Below are 26,624 nucleotides of genomic sequence, written 5' to 3'. Positions count from 1 at the left end.
CGTTGGTATAGAGGAGGGCAGGGCTGTGCCCGCCTGTCTGTCTGTCTGTCTGTCTGTCTGCCTGCCCTGCACCATCCTCCTGACAGGAAGGTGATGCATGAGCCTACAGAACAGAAATGCAGCGGTGAGTCAGCAAGCAGCCATCTAGAGTCCATCAGAAGTCTTAATAAGCCAGCAAAGAGGTCTCTATAGTAGGAGCCAGCCTCGTTGTTCCCGGCAAAGCCAGGGCTGCACGCCTGCTCTCCAGGTTGCCCCGGGCACTGAGGACCCTACTTTGCAGCCATTATGCTGGCAGCATGCGCTCGCTCACCCTCATTCAACTTTGGCTGCTTAAGAATTAAGTGCACTCCACCAGGGCTTTTAGCAAAACATGTCTCAGGGCTATATTTCTTCAGTGGCTTTTTAAAATTAAGGGGGAAACAAGCATGCAAGCTTTCAAATGCACACACATGCACATACATATTACTGTAGTTAGAGCAACTACAGTAACTCCCTCAGAGAGAAGATAGGGTGACTATTTTCATCATTAGTGTTGTGCATGAAACAGCCATTAAGTAGCCGCCTTTCAAACAGCGGGAGAGGAACGCAGAGATGGAGGAAAAAAACGAGAGCTAGAACCAGAAAGAGGGCAGCAAAGACGATTCACACCTGAAAAGCGAATTGTAACTGAGAGAACTTAAACACTAAGAAGAAAACCTGACCAACCTTTTTTATATATGAACTATTAACTTTAACTTGAATTGAAGATAGGGAGACAGAATAATAAAGACGAGCGGGAAAAGGTGTACGAGTGTGATGAAATCAGAGGGAGAAATAGTCAGTACATTAGAGCAGTGGTACCAGCGATTAACAGCATCATCTTTTATCAGGTTTTTTTGTTATTTTTTGCTTTTCAGTCGTTCTAAATATAGCCCTCCCTGCCTCTCCTTCCACTCCTCCCATCACAGACTGGGGCTGGCAGTGGGGAGAGGAATCGCGGAGGATTGTCAAAGTTCACTGAGTTTTGATGAAATTCCCTCAAGAAAGAACAAAGCAGATTTAAGACTGGCTCAGCTATATTTACTGATGCCAGATAGCCCATCTGAATGTGAACTAGGTGCCTATATGGACAATAAGAGCACACAGGCTTGTCCCTGTTCAGTCTACAGCATGTATACAGTCTCTGCAGCTGTTTTTTTTTCCAACAGGATGATGATATTACATCTTGTGTTGTTCAATCCTCCTGATAGCGTGATGCAGGTGTGCTTCATAATGTTTCTTTTTATAGCACTTCTCTTTAAAGTTCACCGAGGCTGTCACATCCGTGGTAAAAAGAGAAACACAGTGACGCAAAGACAAAAATCTGAACATTGTCATGTGGATGTGGTCATAGGAAAAGTAGGTAAAGTCATTTAAAACTTGAACATTTAAAACCCTCGTTGGATCTGTGACACACGCTAATTAGAGGTTGTGTTTTCACCGTGGTTAGTTGGTTGATTGGTTGGTTGGTTTGTCAGCAGGATTACACAAAAACTACTGAATGGATTTTCTACAAAACCTTTGGTGCAGATCTGGATAAAAGTGACGGATCCAGGAACTTTAACATCGTGACATAGTTTTTTTTTTTACATTTTCATCTATTTCTCAGGGAATAATACATGGATCTTGATTCAATAAATCTAGTGTATTTAGGTGGCTGTTATCTATGAGTGAGTACGGATCCAAATAGAAATCTGTATCTAGCTGATTTACATATGTTTTATTTGACAATGGACTAGGCTTGATTGAATTGAGGGGGACTGTTGGGCCTCGGTGGAGGTATGCACTCTACTGAGTGCCATTCTAGTTTTATATATTTTATTAAGTTATTTTCTAAATCATTATATATCTTATTAAAGATAAACAGGAGTAGGAATTTGACATTCAATGTCAAACACACCATACAGTTTAAGGTCAGTACTACTGCAACAGCCACATATCAGTTGTTACAATAAAAGTATTAAAGGTCCAGCGTGTCTGGAACATAATATTCCTAATTATGCTTCTTTTAGCGTATAAACACTTGAAAATAAGAGAAGCTGTGTTTTTGTAACCTTAAAATGAGCCTTTTATATCTACAGAGGGAGCAGGTCCTCCACAGTCGGCCATGTTGCAGCCTACAGTGGCCCAGAACGGACAAATCGAAAAGGTTTTAACGCTGGCCTTTACCATTTTTTGTGTTTTTAGCTGCCACTGAAGGAGAAGGTGAAACAAGGAGTGTTCAGTTGGTTGTAATCTGCAACCACACAGCTAGATGAATCCCACACACGGGACCTTTGATGTTTGGTACTGGACACTATTCTTTTCTTTTTTTTTGCTGAGCACCGCAGAGCCGCCCAGTGCACCCACACTCTTGTACTGTAAGCAACTGAGAAGCTCTGCACCATCTGGGAACTTCAGGGAAAACACAGTTCAAGATTTCAACAACAAATCCAAGATTTAACTCAGCAGTCACCTTGCCACGTTCCCAACCTTTTGACTTGTAAAGAGGCACTTCACAATGTGTGTGCAGCTGGAGCTGAGGCAGCATTACAGCCAGAGGTGGATCATCATCCAGAGCCAGAGAGAAGGTCTCTTGACAGTGCAACCAGAGTAGGGCAGAGTGGATCAATAGGAGAGCTACCCAGATTGATACACCATCCTGTCCCGAGCTGCTCCACCCTCCTCCTGCTCTAATGTTACCTCAGGATACTTTCTCCCTGCCTGTAATGAGCCCTTTGCAGCCTATAAATAAGCACATCCAAGTCACTTCAACGCACGCGACACAACTGCTTTCTCACCAGGTCCTCATAAAGAACAGAGGACATCTTGTGTTAGCCAAGCGCAAAGAGAAATCGCTACAGATGCAATGAGGACAATGTGATGACGTGAATCATCATGGATGGGTCGACAGTGAAGCTGGCTGGCGCACAGTGGATGAAGAAGAGCAGGACACAGCGAGCCTGGCCAGGAATCTCTATCTTTCATCTACGACTTGGCCTCGCTAGCTACGCTGTGCATACTTAGGCTTTCATCCCTCCGGGGATCCCTCAACCTGACTTCACCAAACTGCTTCAAAGTGCAGAGAGGCTGGAGCTAACCCACATAAAGCTGTGTACCTACAGTGCAGCACAGAATGGCACAGTGCTGCTGCATCCTTCATTAAATCAGATGTGTTTGTTAGAAGCTGACCTGATTTAGGCTTGAGGTTTGAGTCAGGCCTAATTGGCGCGTCTTGACTAGTGGGCTGAGCTAACTGAGGGAATGTCAGACTTATCAATATGTAATGGTGCCCTACATAGTCGCACATTCCAGCTTTACATCTAAAAAAAGTGCGTTTTCTTTCAGGTTTGAAACATTTTCAGCGACCACAAAAGGTTGGACTATCAAAATAAAAGTCTTGTGAGCAGATGTGAGCGGCAAGAATGCAAGATGAGGTTTAAAATAGTAGAATAGAGTGATGTCCTAGATAAGACATGCCAAATATCCAGATGTCACATGAAAAGAAATGAGAGCACATCCTTTCTTATTCTGACTTTGTTCTCGTCTTTAATAAGTAAAAAAATATTTTTTAAAAAAGCAGCAGTTTCCAAACAGGAAACTCCAGGAGAAGCTGAGCTGGAATCTCAACATTGCTGCTTCATCAAATTTAATCAAGGCATTGCACACTGATGTGCCAACACACACACACACACACACACACACACACACACACACACACACACACACACAAACACACAAAGCACTTTGCTCCTCATGGGACAGGCTTTTAGTGCTCTGTCTCATGCAGTATTTAATTGACCCCACACAGGAAGCCTCGCGGTCCCAAATGCACTCCTTCCCCCCACCGACGGAGAAAGCTTGAACGCCTGCAAAGTATGCCCGCAGCTTCCCACCACCTCTGTCACACAACTGCACTAAATGCCATTTTCTGCTTTAGTGCAACTCAGACTTCCCACAGAATGTCAGCGCTGAGGGTGAGGAGTTTGGACGTACATCAAATTTTTTCCAAAAAAAACGCTCAAATGTGGGCAGAAACACGGCCATGCCCCACTTTGACTGCCGCATACATCAACTCCATTTCTCAAACTTTCACTCAAAATTCCAAAAGCAGAGTTGAAAGATTCTCCTTCTTCTAGAAAGAAGAATCTTTTATCACCATCTTTCATTCAAAAAAGCATATATTGTTAGGGTTACAGTGGCTATCAATGCAATTTTTCAGCATGGATTAGATGCAGAAGAGATAGCAGCATACTTACTCAGTTGGAGGTAGGAGAGCACACTCCCCGTCTCTCTCGCTCGCTCTCTCTGCTAGTCAGTCATGGTGTGCTCTCTCTCTTGGGTAACACTGAAGTGTACTGTAGCGTGCTTGTAAGCAGACTATCCCTCTCTCTTTCTCTACACCCCCCTCCTCCTCCTCCTCTCTTATTCTCCACCACTCTCAGTACACAACCCTTAGCTACGTCAGTGAAGCTCTCACTGCTCTGCATATCATCCTTCCCCACCCTCTCCTCCTTCTCTCCTCTCCTCCCTTCATCTCCACCTCCAATGGGAATCTGTATCGCAGCCGCATCTACAGTTCATTCAGGACTCTGTCATGATTCAACATCACTGAGGCGAACAAGGTTGCAAGGTGTGGATATGTTGGATCTTACAGCAACAACCAGGCTCATATAAGTCTTTCCCCACTGCGATCACATTGAAAAATCAGCCAAGACCAAGACCGTTTAGTTCTTTGATGGTGCTCAGTTATAGGAGACACAAAGCTGTAAGCACATGTTGTCTGAAATGTCATTGCATTAGTTCTGCACGATGTTGGAAAAAACTGGCATCGGAATAGTTTGGTTTTCTGCAATATATGTTGTAATATGAAAAAATAGAGGTTAATCATCCTAGAATGACAGGGGTGATTTCGTAGGAGAACGCATTTTATCACACAACCAAAGCAGGTTTGTTTGATAAATTGTTCAAGAATGATTGTGGGTAGCAGAGCGTGAAGAGCCTGCATGTCACTCAACAGCAACAAACTCCCATGTATCCAAGAGCACTTAAACCAGACTAAATTATGTAATATTAGATGCGGTGCTTCAGTCAAGAAAACCTAAAGCGAGACCAAGTCATGACCAAGACTAGAGTGTATCAAGACTGAGACAAGACCAAGCCAAGACCAAGACCAGCTCGAGTCCCATGCTGCATGACATACTTACAATAAAATGTGGAACATGTGAACCATAGGCACTCATGAAACTGATCTAAAAAAAAAATCCACATAAAACATTTGCATACAGTAAAAACACCTCCAGAAGACAAATGAACATTCCTCTTCATTCACCCCTTTTATTGCCAGTATGTGTGTATGTGTGCAGTAAGTGTACCTAGAAATGTCCTGATAAAATAATCAAAAACACTGTAGAGGTGAATTATATGTGCAGAAATTCCACTTTGTTTTCTATGAGCAAACAAATACAAACACAGAGGAGCTGACACACTCGTTGTCCAGGTTTTACCATCGACACAAGCATCAGGTTTTCTGGGTGACTCTTGTCTTCCCATAGAAACCATCATTCAGTGCAGATTGTAGCAAACAATTCAGTGAAATCTACGCAGTTGTGGTCTTGAAAGAAATTCCAGAGTCCCCCTTGTCCGAGACCGAGACTAAAAATGTGGTCGATTCCAAGACGAGACCTTCAAAAAGTGGTTTGAGACAAAGACCGGTCTTGAGTACTTCAACACTATTAGACATCTCTTGTAGATAATTCATGGAAGATGAGAGCCATGCAGGTTTGCTTTTGTATCAAGCAGCAAAAAAGCTGTAGCGTTATGTGTTTGAATTAATTTGCCTTGCTTACTTACAGCCCTAAATTACATGTTGCAAGATTCCCTTTATTGGCACTTTATTGGACGTATCAAGCCCAGAACATGAAAAATGGCCAAAAAGTGCAAACAAGTAAGTGGACAGGGGTATCTACAACATTGTTATGTAACTCACAAACACAAAGAGAAAATCTACAGTCCTATCACATTGTTATTTCAGCCACTGTGGATTTTAACATGTCAGAATCCAAAAGTTTAGAGACAGGAGGAAGTCTTGTGGTGGTGAGGAGCTATGGGAGCCATGTAAGTTGTCTCTGCTCGACATGTGGAGGCGTCCCCAGCGTAGCCCTCTGTTCACTCAGTGTGTTCTGTAGATGTCATGGCTGGCTGTGCTCTGACACCCGCTCAGCCGCTCAGTGTGTGTGTGTGTTACGGATCTGCACAGATGTGGATGTGGGAGGTTTTTGTTTTTAACCATGAAAACATCTCAAGAGAAAATTCTGCTCCATTTCTTAATTTGTGTGAAATGGGAACGATACAGTGTGAGATCAACATCTAAAGGCAGTCTGACAACATAAAACCATGACTATGGGTGATGTGAAAATCTCCAGCAAAGTTGAGATCCATAATTCATAGAATAGGTTGCAGGAAACAGTGAGGCGAGGGAGAGAAAAAAAGGAGGGAGCGAGAGATGGAGGAGGCATCCATTCGAATTTTGCATGAGCGGTCGACGTGAATAAAACATGAATGAATGAAGGTTTGAAAGTTAAACTCCACGGCGCTTTGCGCTGAGCGGGAGACGGGCAGGAAAAGGAGAGGGGGCAGCTTTAGGAGCTGCACCCAAGCATTGAGTACAGATGTCTCTGAGTCTGTCCCATAAGAAGCGCCTCTGTGGGCAGAGCTGCCGCTGCTGCTGCTGGTGCATTATGGATGAGGGGCTATTTTAAGGCGATGCTGCGTTTTGATTTTTGAGTGGAGGGAGATGACACCTGGCTGCTGCCAAATCCTTTCATGAGGTTTGTACACTACTTGATGGGTTCAGACATGCAGGCGCAGCTTGTGTTCCAACACAGACCTGATCCCTGTTTGAAGTGTGCATGCCAAAAGGAGGGAGGAGGTAAACAGACTGGTGGGACGCCGGTGGAATGAGCGAGGGTGTCACCAAGCAGCTCGTCACGCAGACAGTGTGCTCTATGTACAGATTAGGCACACGTACAGTATAATGTCTGCTGAGGTTGGTAGTTCGGCTGTGTAGTGTTTCATTTAAACTCCACACAGAAGGGTTTTTCAACATGCCGAAGTAAAAATAAGCGGGAATAAATGTCCAAAAAGATATTAGAGTGACCCTCCACACTATTCCCAGCCCAGTCGCCAGACTAAAATGATGGCATTGTACATTTCTGAACCCTGGACGCATTAAATTTGCACGTTTCATATGTATAATATTAACATTTCTACAAAATGTTTCAGATCACATTCAGATTACATTTATATGAGCCGACTTGCTTATCGGGAGGAGGAGGAGATGGTGGTGGCGTGACAGCGAGGCGAGAGACAAATGTTCGAGCATCCCAATCACCAGAATAAGTACGTTTCTGCAAAACCACCGATAAGTTCAAGCTGCATGCTTCTTTATGTTTCAACTTAATGTTTGTTTGGGTTCAATTGTCTATTTAAAATGTCATGGTTTGGCTTAAAAAACCTCTTTTGGTAAAAAAAAAAAAAAAATGTTAATAAACATGTTGTGTGCACCTGATGTGGCACGTTTTGTACAAATGTTAGTACGGTACGTAGCCTACGCCACAGCAAACTTGGTCGTATCTGTGGTTTGCGGAGACATAAACTGCTAATATTATATCCTGCCGACTGGTTCAACACTAAACCGGATACTTCTAGCATCCATCTGTACATTTGTGTTTTTTGTGCCTTAACCTATCCAGATCATAAGCACAGCATTGTTACGACATAAAACTGAAAGTTGAAACATATAGAAATGTAAAGTTTCAACATATCCATCCTTTGTAGAAACATTTATTGCAGTATGTATTAAATGGCCCAAACTCTAGTCTTGTTCTCTATCGGTCTCAATAGGTGTTAATCAACTCTCTAACCAAGATCGTGTTGCTAACTTTACTTTTCAAAGAATTCTGCTCTGTAACTTGACTCTTTTCTCAAGTAGAGGACAAGCAAAGGCAACATGAGAGGAAGAAATCTTTCTAAAGGAGGCGTCTCATTCCTAACTAAATCTTATGTGCCCCAAATATGATGGTATAAATTGCCCAAGTTGTTTTCAGCTGAGTTTTCAGAGGAAACGTTTAATTTGAAGTGCAAAACTTGCTCCAACGAGTTGCTGAGGAGACTTTTAACACTCCACCCGGGATGAATCTAGTGCTGAGAGACTGACTGGACCCCCTGCAGTTTGCCCGTCAGACACACACTGAAGCAAATGATGCAATCATCTTGCTTCTCTAGAGGACCTTTTTCCCAGCTGGCAGCGCAGTCAAAATCATGTGTTTTTGACTTTTCAAGCACCTTTAACACAGTCCAGGCGCTCTGGGTGAAGAAACAAGCTCACAGAGATGCAGATGGATGCCCCAAAGGTGTCCCGGATCACAGATTATCTCACCAGTGGGTTTGACAATCTTCAGAAAAATTTTCATTCTGAGAAATATAAAGTCTAAAGTATCTATCTATCTATCTATCTATCTATCTACATAAAACGCACAAAAAAGACAAGACAATAAAAGAAATTCAAGCTGAAAGGTTTTGAGACTTTTTGCTATATTATTGCACAGTTATTTCATCACACTTTTCTCCATTATAAAACCATTCTCTGTTCTCTATTCACCAGCTAACCCTGATACAACATACCACACAGAGAATTGTTACATTTTAACATCCTGAAATTACAATTCTGAGTCATTTCGACAAATATTAATTGCAATGTCGTTTACAGCTATCAGTACATCATCACTGGCACACGTGACAGTGTTACAGAGGGAGCTTCAACTCTAAATTTCCATCTTTAATATTTAGTTTTTCCTTTTCCTTTAACAGTGGTGCTTTCACTTTTGATCTTCTTTTGTGCAAATATTCATTATTCCATGATGTCAGTCTGTTGCAAAGAGCGCCGAAGATGTACAGAAAGAACATGATAATAGTCAGAAAATAAACCTCATGAGCAGTCTCACATGTGCAAGACGAGGAGAGAGTTGCTGTGTGGACAGCAGACACTCAAGTATGAGTAAAAACCCACTCTGACTGCATGTGAAACACAATTACTGTCGCTTATCGTGGAGCTAAAATGTGATTACACCCCTCATGACCCAATAAATGATAAGGCGGACGCATGAACGGACCCCACAGTGCAATGCTGGATGGCTGTTTTCATCTGTTGCTCCAGCTGACCAGTTATTATATTTTGCTCCAGATGTTTATCACGGACGTTTAAAACCCCCTCCCCTGCAGCAGCCCTGCTCATCTGTGTCTAATTTCTGCTGGCAGACTGACAGAGCCGATGCATGCCGAGACTCCTCCACTCCGAAGTGAAAGATTCCCAGTGAGGTCAGCCTGTCTAATTTCATTATCGGCATCCCAACAAGGACCTGCTTCTACCTTCGCTGCTTGTTTGTATCCAAGGGATGCACGACGCATGCAGCACAGCCAAAAATCTCATTCAATTACCTTGACCACCCTCAGAGAGAGACAGAAGGGGGGAGGAGGAGGAGGAGGAGGGGGAGGAAAAAGAGGAGAAAACTGATAATAACCCACCTCGTTAAGCAGAAAGACGCTTGAATTGGTCAGGGACATCCGCAGTTACCAGGGGGGGATCTCGGTCACCTCAGCACAACTTGGGTGAAAATAGGGAGCCACAGTTTCTCTGTCAGGCATCAACTAGAGGCAGGGGAGCACCGCGCCTCGTCCAAACATGTTCACAACACGAGAGAAGACGACTCCTCGCTTCATGTGGACCTCCGGCGGCATCTGCGCTGTAAAAACCTCCAGTTTGTGGGTTCACGGCATGATCAATGACTGTACACAAAGCCGTACGCACGGACACACGGATGGATAGATTACAGCTTTCTTAATAAATTATGCAAGACCCGCACTTTTCACACAGCCCGCTTTCTATTTTTGAATTTTTCTTTTTTTGAACGTGTGTGAGTTTATTTGGCAGCAGCTCGTTTTGGACTCGTGCCCAGAACTCACTCACTCACTCACTCACTCACTGACATGTCTATTTTTAATTATAATTTAAAATGGTGGATTTATATCTACAGAATTAAACTGGTCCCTCCTCTCAAAGTGTGGCTCTGTGTGCAAATGGCTTCAAGCTGAGGATGTGTGTGGCTTAGAAAGAAAGGAGTGACCCATTATTTTATATCTCCCACTGAAACTTCATTACACATGGAGAGGAAAATTAAATATGTAAGGCAATTAGTGGAGTCTTCCTCTGCTGCACTTAAATGTGTAGTTTTGAGAAATGTTTGATTGGGAGGAGACGTGTTGTGTTCAGATGGGACGCAGGTCTTCTCGGTTTTCACTGATCCAGCACTTTGGCCCCCTCTCACCCTGTAAACTCCTTCCATTTACACGGGGCCAATCGACCGCTCAAGTCAGGTAGCATACAGCAGCCTCCTGTCAATGTCACAAAGACAGGATGCAGACGCTGTACACAGGGTCACAGGGGGTGCTCATGTAATGGACTCTAGTCATTTCACACTTTTGATGATCTTGTCCGTGCTCATGGATGTCTGGGACAAGCAGGAGTAAAATGTGGTACATCTGCTGATCATGTTTAAAGACACAAGTGTTTGTACTTGGTGTCATGTTGAAGGCAAACATTGGTGAGGACCCAAATGCAAAAACACCCAGGAGGCCGGCAGGATTAAGAACAGCAACAAAAAAACAAGCTTTTAATGAGAAGCTGAAAAATCAGAAAAACATGGAATCCAAAAAACCAAGAAGTGCAAAATATCAAAAACACAAAGACCAAAAACAAAAACTAAACAAAGTACAACCAAAAGCATAGTTCAGTTAAGCAGCTAAAACACGAGGAACAAAAGAAAAAACAGGAACATACAACAAGGAGACGCTCGAAGACACGGGAACAGGCTCAGGTGAACTGAACAGGTGAATCACACAGGATGAGCTGACAAAGACAGCAGGGCTTAAATACACACAAGGGCTGACAACCAAACAAGACACAGGTGAACACAGAGAAAGAGCGGGACAGTCACACAAAAGGAGGAACTGAAAAGCAACACAGGACACATGAGGGCAAAACTTCAAAATAAAACAGGAAATCACAGAAACACAAACAGAATCATGAAGATGACAGAAACATTTTCTTGTCCCTACAGTTGAATGTTTGAGTTTCACTGTGCAGTTTGACACTAGAGGGCTGTTTTCACATCATTTTCTATGTGCTCACTGAAAATCAGATTTTAAGAGGCAGGCCTATGAGCAGGATTTGTGACAAAACAACTAGTTTTGAAGCCAATCCTGGTCGAGTATTCAGCATATACAAGTGTGATACGGAGCCTTCAGTACACACACTCTGAGAATGGACTATAGAAGTAAGAGACATCTTGTGTCCAGTCGTTAAACTTGTGAAATGAAAATGATTTTCATATTCATATTCATATATTCTGTAGTTTTTAATGAGGGAGAAGGAACAGTCGCCATTTGTAGGATTTTCTGCAATAAGAATGTCAGAAACACGTTAGGGAAAGTCCTTTGTATGCCTTAAAGGATAAATTCACCCAAAAAGGAAACTTTCTACTCACCCCTATGCAGATGAAAAGTCAGGTAAAGTCCACAAAACATTTCTGAAGCTTCACAGCAAAACAGTGTTGCAGCGTTCTCCTAAACAACTGAAGTAGATGGGACTGAACATAAAATGGCTCCATGACGGGGTGCGCGCTAACGCTTTAAGATTTCGGCTTAAAGGGGCACTAAGTAGTTTTGAAGAAGAAATTCAAACTTAGAATTTTAATATTTACAATATTAATGAAGTAATTATACAAACTCTGAAATATAAGTTTTTCTATAACAAGCTGTTCTCAGAGGAAAACAAGGTCCGCCAAATATAAACAAAGTAAAACAGTATGAAATTGTGTTTTCTTTGTGTCGTCCTTTAAGGTGGGTTTGTTTATTCAGTTTATTCAATTATGAAAAACGATGAAAAAGGAGAGTTTGTTTATTTCATGTGCTTTTATGTATTATACTTGAATAATAATCACTTGAAAAACCCATTATGTTTATACAGAATCCAGTTTAAGTTTATATGTAATAATTGAATAAAAGCTAAAGGTTTTTGTAGAAATCTACATGAATTTAATTAAATCAGACTGAAGTTATTTCATTTATTCACCTTTACTCAATATGATAGAAAGAGTCTGCATTAAATGTGACAATTACATAAAAGGAGATGGGACGTGTGAGAGGCTTGATGAACAATGGCGCCGACTGCTGGACAAACCAAAGAAAAATGCAACACAATACATTCTGTACTGCTTCATATTTATATACAGTATTATATATGCAATACTCTTTCATTCTCTCAAGTGAAATCTTTTGTGTTTTATTTTATTATTTATTTGTGACATGTTTTTTTTTGTCTCAATACACTTTAAAGCTACTACTAATGTTTGTGTATATAGTATTTAGTATGCTTTAGTTTTTCAAAGTTACTTATCCATGCATCTGTTCTCGAACTCTGTGGGGATATCACTGTCAGTTACTGGCTATATCAGCCAGGCACAGTCGCTTTGTTTGATACTATTGTTTCCTTTAATCAATTAATTGATCATTCAATCTATATCATCAACAGTATTAGTTTATTCTTGCACTATTTTTTTTTTTAACTTTAATCACTTTAATCAACAATACATGCTGTGTACTGTTGAACCCCCATACAGTGCCTCAGTTTGCACATACTATAGCATGACAGCTAGTGGTTCTTGGTGGCTAGACTATCACTTCATTACTGTGTGCGTTTGTTATCCTTATATACTGTTCATACTCTTCTTCCTTTTTTTACATGTTCTCTGTTTTTACATTATCTATCTATCTATCTATCTATCTATCTATCTATCTATCTATCTATCTGTCATAGAAGTAGTACACAGTGTAGTAGGCCTGTGGTGTAAGTCTACTAACAAACTTTTAGACAAACAGCTCACAGTAGCCTCATGTTTAATGTTCCCAGCTGGATCATCTGGGTGTGTAGTTGTTTTAAAGGGTGAAAAGTCAACAGATTCTTCTGTGTCAACACCAGGGTTGCCTTACTGGTTTACAGATTAAACTTAATGTTGTGGCGGACTGTTTACTAGCTTCTCGTACTGTCATTACACATGACCCTGTTTTTAATTTATTGCTCTGCTGTTACATCGGCCATGTTTAACGAAAACAAACACTTGATAAAAACAATGTGGAGTGGTTTCATTATGACCTTTGCAGTAATTGTGACTACTCTCCACCAGGTGGTGCTGTAACGCTGTCTGTGATGTGTGGAGTTTGATATGTTTAGTCCGACACTTTAATTCTCCTCTCTTCTGTTTGTAATGTTGTGTTGTGTAATTGGAGGAAAGAAAAAGTAAAATAACTGATGGAAAACGCTGCAGCAGAGGTCAGGCACGGGCAGAGAGACACTAGTGCCACCTCTAGGGGGACTCCTGTGTTCACGAATGCAGCTTATGTGTGTGTGTGCGTGCGTGCGTGTGTGTGTGTGTGTGTGTGTGTGTGTGTGTGTGTGTGTGTGTGTGTAAAAGAGAGAGAGAGGGAAACAGAGAGAGAGAGAGAGCCGGGGAGGTCGAGGCGGTGGGAATGTACTGTCGCGCCTGCTGGGAAGAGCGAAGGTTGTCCGGCCAAATTCGCAGTTTCTCCTCGCTAGTCTCCTTGAACCAAACACCACCCCCCCCCCCTCCTCCTCCCGCACGGACAGACCCGCGTCCCAAGCGCGTGACGGCGGCTGCGTGAAGCCTGAACGCGGCGCTGAACCGGAGCTCCACTGCAGTGTTACAGTTACTCATGTAACGGAGGATGTCCAATGGTAAGTGTCTCTGTGCCTCTCCGTGTGTCTCTTGCAGCTTTTCCCGCGGCTGCGTCGGCCAGCTGCCCTGCACAATGTTAATGTGTTGCGGGCCGGCTGAGCTGAAACGCAGTAAGAGGATACAGCAGTCGGAAAAAAATGCCAACAGCTGACTTGTACTCCAGTGTTTTGCTGTGATGGTTGCGGCGGCGTTGAGGAGCCCGAACTGTTCTGCAGGACTGATCAGGTCCTAACGCAGGCGATTCATTTCCACTTCTTTAAAGAGAGGCTGCTTTTACAGTTTGCATTCCCCCCCCCTCCCGCAAATCCTCATCTTCCAGCGAGCTGTTTGGAGTCCAAACACAACGACGTTGAGCCTGTATGGAGGGAGGCCCAGTGTGACATATCAGGAGTTGCCCGACGGAATGTTTTATCCACATAAGTTGGTAAAAGGCGGTGTGATGAGATGTGTGTCACTCTCCCCTGCAGCCCACAGACTCCAGGCTGACTCGGGGCTATGTATCCAGTGTGGAGCAGTGTCTCCATGTGCAGTGTGCTTTAAAGAGGCTCCACAGAGCTGCCGACTTCGCCTCTAGGCTACTTGGAGCGTCCTGTTATGTAATGCGCTTCGGCCGACTGCCCGCATCCAAACAGCCTGGGCCCACACGTGTAATTACTAAACATGCTTTCTGTTTTAATGTCAGGCCTCGGTGTTAGCATGTGGAGGGAAAGCAAGAGGCTGTCGTTGCCTGAGACGTAAGAGGCAGCATCTTCTTAATGTGTGCACGCATGCAGGGGCTGCTGGATCACATCAAGTCGGCCCATATGTGGCACAGATTATATTTATACATTCTGTGGCAGATGCATGTCTTTACAGTTTGCATTACATAAGAGCCGCATGCAGCTGCCTGACCTGTCGGTAAGTGTATCAAAGGTGAGTCGAGGACTAAGGTTATTCCTGCAGGGAGCTCGGAAGCGGAGGGTGAGCTGGCCACATATTTGCATTATCTCTCAGTAGGTCATGAGCTAAATGGACGCACTCGATGTGAGATGTAATGCTGATTGCTGTGGTTGTTTGTAATTACTGCGTTATAATGAGAGTTGAATTAAAGGTTCACTGTGTAGATTTTAATCAGAAGAGAAAATAGGTTTATGCTTAAACAAAATAAACAAATTCTCTTTGTTTTCATGATTGAAGAAATTCAAACTCATAATTTAAATATTTACAATATGAATGAGTTAAAAATATATTTTTTTTTTCCATAACTGAATAAACAAGCTGTTGTCAGAATCCCCAGAACACTGTTTGAAGCTAGAAAAGTGGCAGGGTCCGCCACATATAAACAAAAAACAATATGAAATGGTGTTGCCCTTTAATTTCAGTTAGTTTATTCAGTCATGACAACAAATAGAGTTTGTTTATTTTGTTTATTCAGTCATGACAACAAATAGTTTGTTTATTTAGTTTATTCAGTCATGACAACAAATAGAGTTTGTTTATTTAGTTTGTGTAGGCATAAAAAAATCAGTCAATGAAGATCTTTCTCCACCTCATCCCCAAGACTACATAGTGCACCTTTAAAGGACAACACAGTTTCATTCTGTTTTACTTTGTTTATATGTGACGGACCCTGCCACCTTCCTGGCTCCAAACAGTGCTCTGGGGGACCTTATTTTCCTCTGAGAGCAGCTTGTTTATTCGGTTATGGAAAAACTAAATATTTCTGAGTTTGTATTATTACCTCATTAATATTGTAAGTTTGAATTTCTTCCCCAAATCTACATAGTGCCCCTTTAATTAAAGTTTTCCAGGAGAATGTTTTCCAAGCAAGAAAAGAGCGTTATTGTTAATAAAATAATAAAAAAACATATTTTTTCGACTGTGTAACCACTCTCTCCAACCCCACTATAAACTGCTGTTGACTGTAAACACGACCATGTGTGCAGTTCATGTGCGCCCCTCTTCCCACTGTTTGTCTCAGCTCAGTCCGCCTGGCAGAGATTTGCTTATTAAGTTTAGAGGTTAGCAGTGTCCTTGACATGTGCTGCCAGAAGCCAGCTACAGTGAGTCATCAAAGCTAATGGGGGAAGCATGGACAATTTAATCTGGACTGGAGAGCTCTTGATCTCTGATGGTGCCCACTCAGTAGGCCTTTGTTGTCAAATAGAGCACACCCATGCCTGCCCACTCAAGATGTTAGCGGCAGATTGCAGTGATAGAGCGGAGCGGAGTGGATCCACCGAGAAGAAAGAGTTAGTCTCCTCTAAAAGCCCCTGATGGTAAATGATCAAAAGTCCAACAATCAGTGAGAATGGGTGTTGAATGTATATCTTCACAGTTTTGATTATAAATTGACCAGTGGAACCTGCTGCATGAGGAGGTTTTGCTGTCACAATTCAGTGTTTTGCAAGCAAACCAGCAACTCATTTCCAAGGAAATGCTGTCCCAGGCTGATGGGGGACGGTGATGAGGGAAAGTGGAGCGAGCAAGCCATTTACCAGATATAATTTCCTGCCTCTGCTATTGATTGTTAAACTTTCTTCCAGAGAATCATACACAAAGACACACACACACCCAAACACCATTCAACCCATGCAAATGAGTGTTTTCCTTGATGTTAATGTGTCCATACTGATCTCCAGCCTCGGGTGATCTTTCCTCAGGCGGTGTTAGCTCAACAACGTCATGTCTTTTGTTTGTGTGTTTTCGCAGGAAAACAGGTGGTCCATAGAGTCACTGGGCGGTCTATCAGGCTGACACACTGACTGTTTCTACAGAGAAGGACAGCTCAAACGCAGACACACCTCTGATGCCTCTGGCCAGTCAGAGCTCATGGTGTGTGCTTGCTGGGATCAACTAGTGGCCTGGCCAAAGTGCGCAGTGTTGCTACACACAGTAAAGCCCACACAGGTGAGACGATCCTTACTTCTCTATGACATTATTTTGCATGTTCAGGTTAAAGTTTTGCTCCATCTCTGTGTTTTGTTGATGCGTTTTGTTTAGGATGTCGTGGGCCAGAGGCCTCTTTGTAGGCAGAGTGGATGAGCGAAAGACAGCATGGGGAGAGCGCAATGGCAAAAAGAGGAAGGACAGCTCATCACTCTGTAACCCACACTACATGAGCTGCCTGAGGGACCCTGAGGACCTGGAGCTCCCCAATGCGGCCCCCCAGCATTACCACTGCGGAGCCGGCACCAGTGGAAGCAGCTTCGGCCTGCGCTGTGGCTGGCAGGAGGACCACTATGGGAAGAGGATGGGCGGCGGTGGGGATCTGGGTCTGAAGGCTGTGGACCTGGGCTTTGAGGATGGTGATCTGAAGGGCAGGAAGGAGGAGGAATTAGCGGAGGGCAGCTGCAAGGCGATGACAGCCGCAGACTGCTGGATGCGGGTTGTGTGGGTTTTCCAGTCCAAGAAGTTTCAGTCGGCCAAGCTGGAGCGTCTGTACCAGCGCTACTTCTTCAGGCTCAACCAGAGCTCTCTGACAATGCTGATGGGGGTGCTGGTTGTGGTGTGTGGGGTCATGCTGGCCTTTCACTGCATCACATACATGACCCCCGACGTGGCCTACGTCTCAGTACTCTCTGTGGCCATGGCTCTGTTCCTGGCCATGATGGTGGTGTGCAACCGCAACGGCTTCCACCAGGACTACATGTGGATTGTGAGCTACCTGGTGATCGGGGTGCTGATAGTAGTGCAGGTTTTCGGGGTGCTGATGGTGTACCCCCCCAGTGCCTCAGGCGGCATCTGGTGGACGGTGTTCTTCATCTACATCATCTACACGCTGCTGCCAGTCAGAATGAGAGCTGCTGTGGTCAGTGGGGCTGTGCTGTCCACCATACACGTCGTGACCGCCTGGCAGCTCAACCAGGAATACAAGTTCATTTTCAGACAGGTAAGTGAAGCAGGAATAACAAACCAGGCTGTCAGTCTGTGTTAGCTGGGGGCGATATGGAAATTATTTTATCACAGTACATTTACTTTTATATTGTGATATCAACGCCTACATAGTGATTAGAACCTAACCGAACGATCAGTTGACAGAAAGTCACAGGCACACATGACACATCTTAAGGCATCAGAATCTTTTATTTCTATACATGTTTCATTTTTTCTCACTTTTTGCTATTTTTAAACCACAGCATGTTTGTGATGATCCATACTTAAAATAACCAGGTAAATATACTCTAGTTGTCTTTGCTCACATTCAGCTATCCTCACCAAAACTGAAGAAGTGTCCTGTCTCAGAACGCAAACACAACACACGCTGATGTGTGTTATGTTTCATCATATAGTTGGTTCAGCCGTAAGAAACCTGGTCAGCCTGGTGTTACAGAATTGTTACAGGTGATCAGAATGTGGAGAGTTGGATTTTAGTTTTCTTTCTGCATCGAGAGATAATCCTTCAAGAGAGAATCGCATGGCATCTAAGAATCGGTTTTTACCACACCCCTGGAAAATATCTATTTTGGTGACTGACTTACTGTTTCAATCACATACAAACAAACTTTTGCAGGTACGTGAGTCTAAATGTGACAATTTCTTGCTTCTTTCTGTTTCATATAACCACAAACTGGATGTCTTTTACTTTTGGACTGCCAGTTTTAAGACATTTAAAGCGGTCACCTTGCACTCTGGGAAATTGTGATGGACATTTTTCACAAATTGCTTACTTTAATTGACAAAATGATTAATATATTATTCAAGAAAATAAACGGTACTTTAATCTAGCAGTGACAATGTTGAGAAAGTGCTTTTACAGATACAAAATCTATGAGAGAAGACAAATAATTAGGCCAAATGCCTTAAATCATAATTTTAACACTTTTTTAAGGATCAGTCCAAATAAATAACTCGCATGGCTGTATATACAGTAAGGATGGGTCATGATTTGAGTATTCAAATAGTCGTTAAATTAAAAAAAATTGAATAGTTCACGCGACTATGGTTTTGTCTGGAAAAATATATTTTCTATTGTTTTTTCCCATGTTTTTGCCGGACCCCTGGAAATAACTCAATACCAACAGTTATCGCGTTATTACAGATCTTGGTAGAATTGGTTATTATGACCAGGCTCTGGTAAAACGTGTGTAGCACTGTCTTTTCTACGTGAGGTCTGTATAAGCCTGTGCTGCTATATGCTACAGTACATACAAACAGCAGATCTTCGAAAAATCACCGAATGTTTCCTTGTGACTATCGACTAGCATTTTTGCATTTTGCCCGTCCCTAATCTACAGTGAAAGTCACTGTAATTACACCTCCTGTCAATAATGGAGGCTTCTTTAAGCAATTTCAATATAAGCGGTGGGAGACTAAATCAACAGTTTTCATTTTGTGTAAAAATGCATGATGAAGGCTTCAGTTAGAAAAATGAAGAGGGAATCTCCCGTAGTTCTGGTCTGTTTAGAGCAAAATTCCCATCACATTAGTTAGGGATGTCTTCACGACTATCATGGACAGCGGACAGCATGTCTTTACTGTACATTTGAGTATGTTGGTATTGCTTTAAGAAAGACTTGGAAAAAGTGCGAATGAATCCTTTAAAAGCTGTTGTGGCATACTTACAGTAGCTTGTAAATACAATTTCCCCTTTTGTTAAAAATCTTCATTGTTGTATCCTAGTTGCTGCTGAATATATAAGCATGTCATTATATTATATTCATGAGAAAAACAAGACCCATTTCTCAGACTTGTGTTAGTCCAGGCCCACTATTATCACCATTCAATTGAGCACAATGTTGTTACTGTATTCACAGTAGTGGAAACGCCCTACTTTCTCTCCCCATCAATATAGGACAAACATTGTAGCGACTCCTCAACCACTTTTCCATGTCAAAGGTGCCGTACTAAAAGTAGATGGTGCCGTAGATCTCGGCAGTGTTTCAAATGAGATTTTTAATGAGCCTATGTTTTGTGCTGTAGGGCAGCTATTGGCAACTCTGTTGGGGTTTGTAGAAGGTCATCTGGGTTGAATGAGCCCGTTTAGCTGCATTGTGGAGGAATATCATGATAATGTAGCATGGTGCCATTCAGGCCGCAATTCCCTAAAACAAGGAGGCTATTGTAGTAAAATGAAACAGGGTGGGGTGGGATACAGGGATTGTGCAATGGATTTGATGAAAACAGGATGATTACTTCTTCGTACTGGAGGAGAATTAGTCTTTTTATGATGTCTTCAGCTCCGACCACAGTGGAAATATTTATTCATTATGTTTGTCTGTTAATTCTTTGTGTATGTGCTGTCAGATCCTCATTGATTTTTTTTATTATTATGTCCACTATGTGTTTATAAGATATATACTGTATGTGGAACTGGATTTTATACTGACGGATTCAAAAGCTATTCATGAATCTGCTAAACCTCCAAAACCTGAAGGACCATACAACTAGAAAACACACACAAAAGCACAAGTTCCCAATTCATTGTTTTTGACCCAGCAACAGTCTCAAACCAGTAAAAGGAACAAACCTAACTGATATTTAAGGTACTGAAACCAGCAAATTTTGACGATGATGATTTTTAGATTGTTGATCATTTTTCTTTTGATGTAGAACTGAAAGATCAACTCATAATTTCCGCACTTTGGCATTTCACTGTTGCTTTTTAACTGTCCAGTCTTGTCATGTGCTTTGATGCAACAGGATATTTTTACAGAAGACATTTTGACATGTCTAAGTAGGTGTAAAATGATAGAATGAATGGAGGCTGAATTCCATTTAGCTGCCTCAGGCCGAGGTCCTGTGTTGTTCATGGTTGGCTCACTGTCACACTGTCATGGCTTACTGGGACACTCAAACAGAACGGATCCGTTGTTAATGTTTAATTTAGTTACACTTGTGCTTTTCCAGTATGACGACTATTTCGGGAGTGTACAAGGTGGAAACTTTCCATGGGAATCAGCTGGAATTAACAGGAATTAATGGGAATTTGTTATTTGCTCAGGCTGTATTTAACATGTCACGTGCAGATAGAAACATTTAACCATATAGTTGTAAAAACGTCCAAAAGAAAAAATAAACAAACAATTTAGTTGAGTTAAGCTTTAATTGAGTCATTTAACATTGTATTGAACTTTCTTTAAACATTAATTTGTCAAATACAAAGCCGACAATGTCAAAAGTGCCGTGTGGTGTGTTAGCTAGCTAGCAAATTAACTATTAGGATAAGGTACTTTAAAAATTCAAACCAAAAAGTGTGGGTTTAACGTGAACACCTAATTTATAAAATAAATGTTTTACAAAGCAAAGACTGGAAATAGATGAATTTAAACTCCCCAATTAGCATTCTCAATCAAGTTACACCCCACATGCTAACAGCTAGCCAGCAAAAACTAGCAGAAGGTTAGTGTGTACTTTGTTTTAGGCTGTCTCTTGAAATATCGTCTTACCCGAAAAGCATGTAGTCCTTTGGCTCGGATGCTGTTGTCGTGTTGGCAGTAGTGTGGGCTGCACATGTGATGATGGGCTGCACTGTGCCTGCAGAGGGTTGTACTGAATTCCTACTTAATGGGATGCCGGCAAATTATCCGCACATGTGATGGAAGAGTGCGCTGCTGAATGCAGTGCATGGGTACATTCAATTAAATGGGCATAGTTTTAACCACAACATGCACCAAGATGCAGAATTGCTTTATTATGTTTACTCTCCCACCAAGTAAGTTCACTATTAAAAGGTAAGATAGAAATTTTGTGGACTTTGCAACCCCTCACAATAGCTGTGTTTACATGGACACTTATATTCCACTAATCATCAGAAGAATAAACCAATCAGAAGGAACGATGCCTGATACTGATCCGGCCCAGTCTTAATCAATTGAATTGAAGAAATGTTGTCCATGTAACCACAGCTAAAGACCATAAAAAAGGTTATATAAGTTATTTGCACTTTCACCTTTAAGTATTACTGTGTGTATGTATCCTGCCACTTTATTAGTGCCATAGGTCAACCTGCTATACAGAACTGTGTAGTTTAGTAGCTTGGCTAGTAGTAGTTTAGCTTTAGTGTCAAATGATGGCCTACATGCTGTTTCAGAGGCCTTTTTGCCCTGACAAGAATGAATTAATCTCAAACTTAAGTACATGATTTTATTCCTGTGGGTAGCGGACATGTCTGAAGGCAATAAATCCTGGCACAAAACAACAGACACTGGCTGAACTCTGTAGAGGCATGTTATTGGTTTTCTCTACCAACTATCGCTATCAAACAACCAGATGAATGTGGAGCCACTCTGAATAAGGCAATATTGACATAACTCTACTGGTCTAGTGAGCTTGTGTGCTAAGTGCCCATGCCCCAGACTAGACAGGGCGACTACTGGCACATTGGTCTAATGCCTCTGTGTACTCCAGTCCTGGTTGGTTGCATTGGTCCTCTGATGATGGACTGCTGCCCTGCCTGTGGGCTTGGACCCCCAACACAGTATGTTCCACTTCTCTGAGCAATCAATGATGGGACATGGGCCTAGAGGCTCTCTCTCTCTCTCTCTCTCTCTCTCTCTCTCTCTCTCTCTCTCTCTCTCTCTCTCTCTCTCTCTCTCTTGGACTTTTGATAGAGAGAGGGGAAAGGACATCAGGTTTGCTTGGGGTTGTTTAATACTGTTGTCACACTCATCTTCACATACATCTTTTTAAATGAGGAGGAATTTCAGGGTGATTTCTTTGTTTTCTCAGCACAATCAGCTCTCAGACTCGACAGGTAATTCTCAATGTTGCTTCAAGTGACCCGCCATTCAGTCTGTTACACCGTCCATTTCACACGTGCAGACTCACACAAACTCTGTGTTTCCTGGCGTCACACAGCCAGACTCCCTGATCTGGGAAAGCTGGTTTCTTCTTCAGGGACCTCATCATCCTCCGGTCCCTCTCTGTGTCCAGGCCTTGTTTTTCCCTTATTTGTATTTTCCCTGTGGAGACGTTAATGCAGGATCATAGCTGAGAAGATGTGAGAGCGATGATGGTGAGGACAAAAGGGGTCTTTGTGAGGGACCTCCACGATGAAGCAGGGGAGGTGGTGGGGGGGCTACCACGGACGGAGAGTGTGAAATAATGCTCGGCTGACGCACCCGGCTGTAAAAGAGCTGCCAGTCTCTTCATGTCTCTTTTTTTCTCCCTTCACTTTTCTCCTTCTTTTTCTCTGAGTCATACGTCCATTCTCACAAAGTCCCTCTCAGATGGAGGAGCCTTTTATTTCACAACTTGCTGAGATTGAGCTACTCATGGGGATTGTTTCCCTAGATCTCCATGTTTCACCGCTCTGCTCAGACCTCTACAGACAGATGGAGGTGTAACTGCTCTCAGTAGGAAGAAAGTCACACTGCTGCTGTTCATTTCAAGTGCCTCCGCTGTACTACAGGAACAGAGGGACCTCATTCATTCTTACAGGTGGCGTCTTGTTAGAATGAAAGATTTTGACTCAGACAGGAGTTACGAGGGCTATACTCGAGTCCTGACCTTGTGTCCTCAGTGGTAGCTGCCATCCTGAATACACAACCCCAGTGGAAAGACACATCTAACTCTCATGGTTAGCTTGTAGCACTGTGCAAGAATATTTCATTTCTTTCATCTTTTACCCCCATGCCTCGTTTTTCTGTGCCCCCTTGCACTTCAGGACAGAGCTGCAACAGGTAGTGGTTGAAATGTTCCCCTATGGAATGAAACAACCCTTCAAGACGAGCGATCAGTTCTTTTATCATCAGCATTATGCTTAACCTCTGCCTTTATATTCCACCTTTACGTTTCTTCACTCAATTTTTAATTTTATTAAATTATTTATTTATTTTTAGATGCTTGAAGCACAAAAAAACACTTGGTTAGGGTAAGAAGATCATGTTTTTCTCAGTGAGTTAAGTTTTTTTTTTGGAAACTGCATGGAAGTCCCTTCGTTGCTGCAACTTGGCCTCAGAAGGGTCAATTCATTAATTCCTCGTCTTCACTTCTGCTTACTGGGCTTTTTCACGCTTCATCCCTTTTACTGCATTTGGTTTAAAAAGTCTGCTACAGGCTGCTCTGACAGCTGTTTTACTTCCAACTTTTGACAGCTGGCTGATTACCAGCAGCTTTTTGATTGGAAGAAGCCAAATTCTATTATCCTAGTCAGTGTTTGTCGTCGTGTTGGGTTTTTGGACATTTCTCGTAAGCAAGACTGAACGCTCTAAAGTCAAATCTTCACTGAAGCACATGAATGCACCTTATAGAGCCTGTGTTCCAAAAGCATCACGTGGTCTGTTTTTAGCCTTGAAATGTGCAGCGTGTAAGATATATGATATTTGTTTAAAATATTCAAAAAAAATAACTAACTTTATTGACAGAATCTGATGAAACAACAGTTTTGATGTCTGTATTTGTGTTTGTGTCTCGAATCTCAAGAGGAGAGAGTCTGAGAGCTCGTGTGTAAACAAAATAAACTCACAAAATGCAAAGGAAAGAACTATTCTTACTCCTATTTTCCTTATGATTCAGGAAAACACAACTGTAGATATTTTGAATGAAAATTTCTCTCTTTTAGAGGACAAATACAAGCTAAATTGCCTTGTTAACTCATTTTAAAACACACTTCTCTCAAACTTGACAGAAACAAACAAAACTCCCCAAAACCATCTTAGTTCCACTATTCTAACAATCACCAACCTTTACTGTCCCCACCTGCCTTGTCTCATCCTACACAGAGTCAGAGTCACTAAATTACCTCTGTACTGTATTTCCTGTCGTCAAACTGGCCTCCATCGATTTCTGTGGCAGTGTTTGGTCCCAATCTGACCGTTTTCACCAGGCTGCTGCTGAGCCAAGTTCTGCTCATGGTGTAAACACCAACACTCTGCTAGCTCCCAGTCTGTGGAGACTTAGGGCTACTAGATACACAGCTAACTAAGCTAACTGAGCTAATAGCTACAGCCATATTTAGCAATAGAGAGCATCCATACGTTTTCTGGGGAGGTCACTGGGAGGAATATGGGTGAGATCTCTGGTTCCTGTCGTGAAAACTGATGCACTTTTAAGGCTTTAGAAGTGTTAGCTAAGTTGGCTAAGCAGTAAGAATAGTGTTAGCAGTATTCACTCGATAAAGTTGCTAACCTGGTATTCGTGAGTGAATGGTAGTGAACCATTCGCCCGTTTCAGACTGGACAGAAAAGCCACTAACACCTGCTAACATCTGGCAATTGTCTTCAATGTGAACGTGTACAATCGACATTTAAACCTGCGTCAAGTGACTCTTCAACAGTTACAAGTATTTAGCGGTTTCAGCTTCAATCGGCTGTGATGAAACCATAACACCAGGGTGAACACGGTGTTTTCCCCTTCTTAGGTGCAAGATTATAATTTCAATTCAAGTTAAGGCCGCTTGCTTGTTAATGCTCTTAAATCCGTCTCTGTTCAAGCAGCTCTAACGTCATCAGAGTTTGAAAAAGAGACTGAAGCAAAACATATTTAAAAAGTAACTGTTGTTAGTGGCTTCTTCTGTGCATATGCAACTCTCAACAGAGATGACAAAGAAGCGAGGTGTCTCACTCTTTAGCAACTTCTGTTATCAGCTCGTTTATTCCGAATTTTATTTATTAAGTTTTATTGAAACAGGTTTTATGTCTCCTGGATATATTCTGTTGAGGCATATGATCCGCTGCTTTCTACTGTCCTCTGCTTTTTCGGCCCATTTGTTATAACAAACATGACACACAAGGGAAAAAAAACAGGGCAAACTCGTCTCCTGGCAATGTGAAAAAGTCAAACGTCTATTTTTAGCTGTTTTACCCGCGTTTAAAAAAATCTGCATATACAAAAGTTGTATAAGAAAGAGGATTAGCGTCCTGTTGCCATGGAAAATGTCAGAACTGACAGGAAGTTGTGCCCACAATTCGCCCAAGATATCATGGGGGCTAGGAATAAGGTGGGTATTGAGCAGCAGTTGACAGTTACTCTGGTGATATTCCTTCCCGTATTTGTTTGGAGTGACCTTCAACAAATGGCCGTTTCTTTCAAATACACATTGCACCTTTAATCTAAACACGCAATAATTCTCATGGATGATCCTCAGATTGTCAGTATCTGACTTTATATCACCCAAGGGAAAGTACACAATCGAGTTTGATTCTGGACATCCACTCAAACTCCAAATTTTAAAGAGTCCTCGGTAGAAAATGCCTCCTCATGGTCTACTTTTGTCCAATCACCTGAGCTTAGATTTCACCTCGTGGCGCCGAGCACTCAGACAGCAGTTGGAGGTCAGATATGTTCGAGCCAGTGCACACACACGCACATCACATGGTCCGCAATGGATTCATTTGGCCCTCCGAGTGCTTCCCTGTGAGAGACCACCTGTCTCTCATGTTGTTGTTATGTCACACTCTGTGGTGGGTAGACGACGCAGCAACTGTTGACGTGATTGTCATTCGGCGCCATGCTGAACAGTTTTGCTTTGCTATATGTATTTCAGTAACTTAAACATGAGCAGCTGTGCATCCATACGCCTATATGTCTTTAGGAGGATTATGTGACTTACCGAGCCATTGTTTAGTTTAGAAGAATTTATAACCAGCAGACGTGGAAGATGTCATACACAGATTAACAAGGAACTAAACAGAAGTTGTTATCTTGTGTGCAGCGGGATAAATTTGGATGACTAAATCCGAAACTGAAGATCAGCTATAGACAGGCAGGTCAAGAAGAGAGTGAAGTCACGAAGGTACATCTCGTCTAGTCTCTTTTGTTATTGTGTGCCGAGAGGAAAAACCTGTTCCTTTGGCAGACTGTTATGGGGTCAACGAATGTAGGACTAGTGGAAAC

General features: G+C 42.3%; 1 protein-coding gene across 1 annotated transcript in view; it reads left to right on the top strand.

Annotated features, from left to right (window-relative positions):
* The first annotated feature begins 13,649 nt into the window (after positions 1-13,649).
* Positions 13,650-26,624, top strand: part of LOC140999318 (adenylate cyclase type 6-like) — a 40,622-nt gene continuing 27,647 nt past the window's right edge. Inside the window, exons 1-3 of the mRNA XM_073469664.1 lie at positions 13,650-13,867; positions 16,560-16,757; positions 16,851-17,739. Coding sequence (XP_073325765.1) covers positions 16,852-17,739 — 888 coding nt within the window. The 5' untranslated portion in view covers positions 13,650-13,867; positions 16,560-16,757; position 16,851. The remainder of the gene's footprint in view (positions 13,868-16,559; positions 16,758-16,850; positions 17,740-26,624) is intronic.

This window comes from Pagrus major, chromosome 7 (assembly GCF_040436345.1).
Source record: "Pagrus major chromosome 7, Pma_NU_1.0".
Lineage (NCBI taxonomy): Eukaryota > Metazoa > Chordata > Actinopteri > Spariformes > Sparidae > Pagrus > Pagrus major.
Note: the sequence above shows the minus strand (reverse complement) of the source record. Positions and strands in the feature narration are given on the sequence as shown.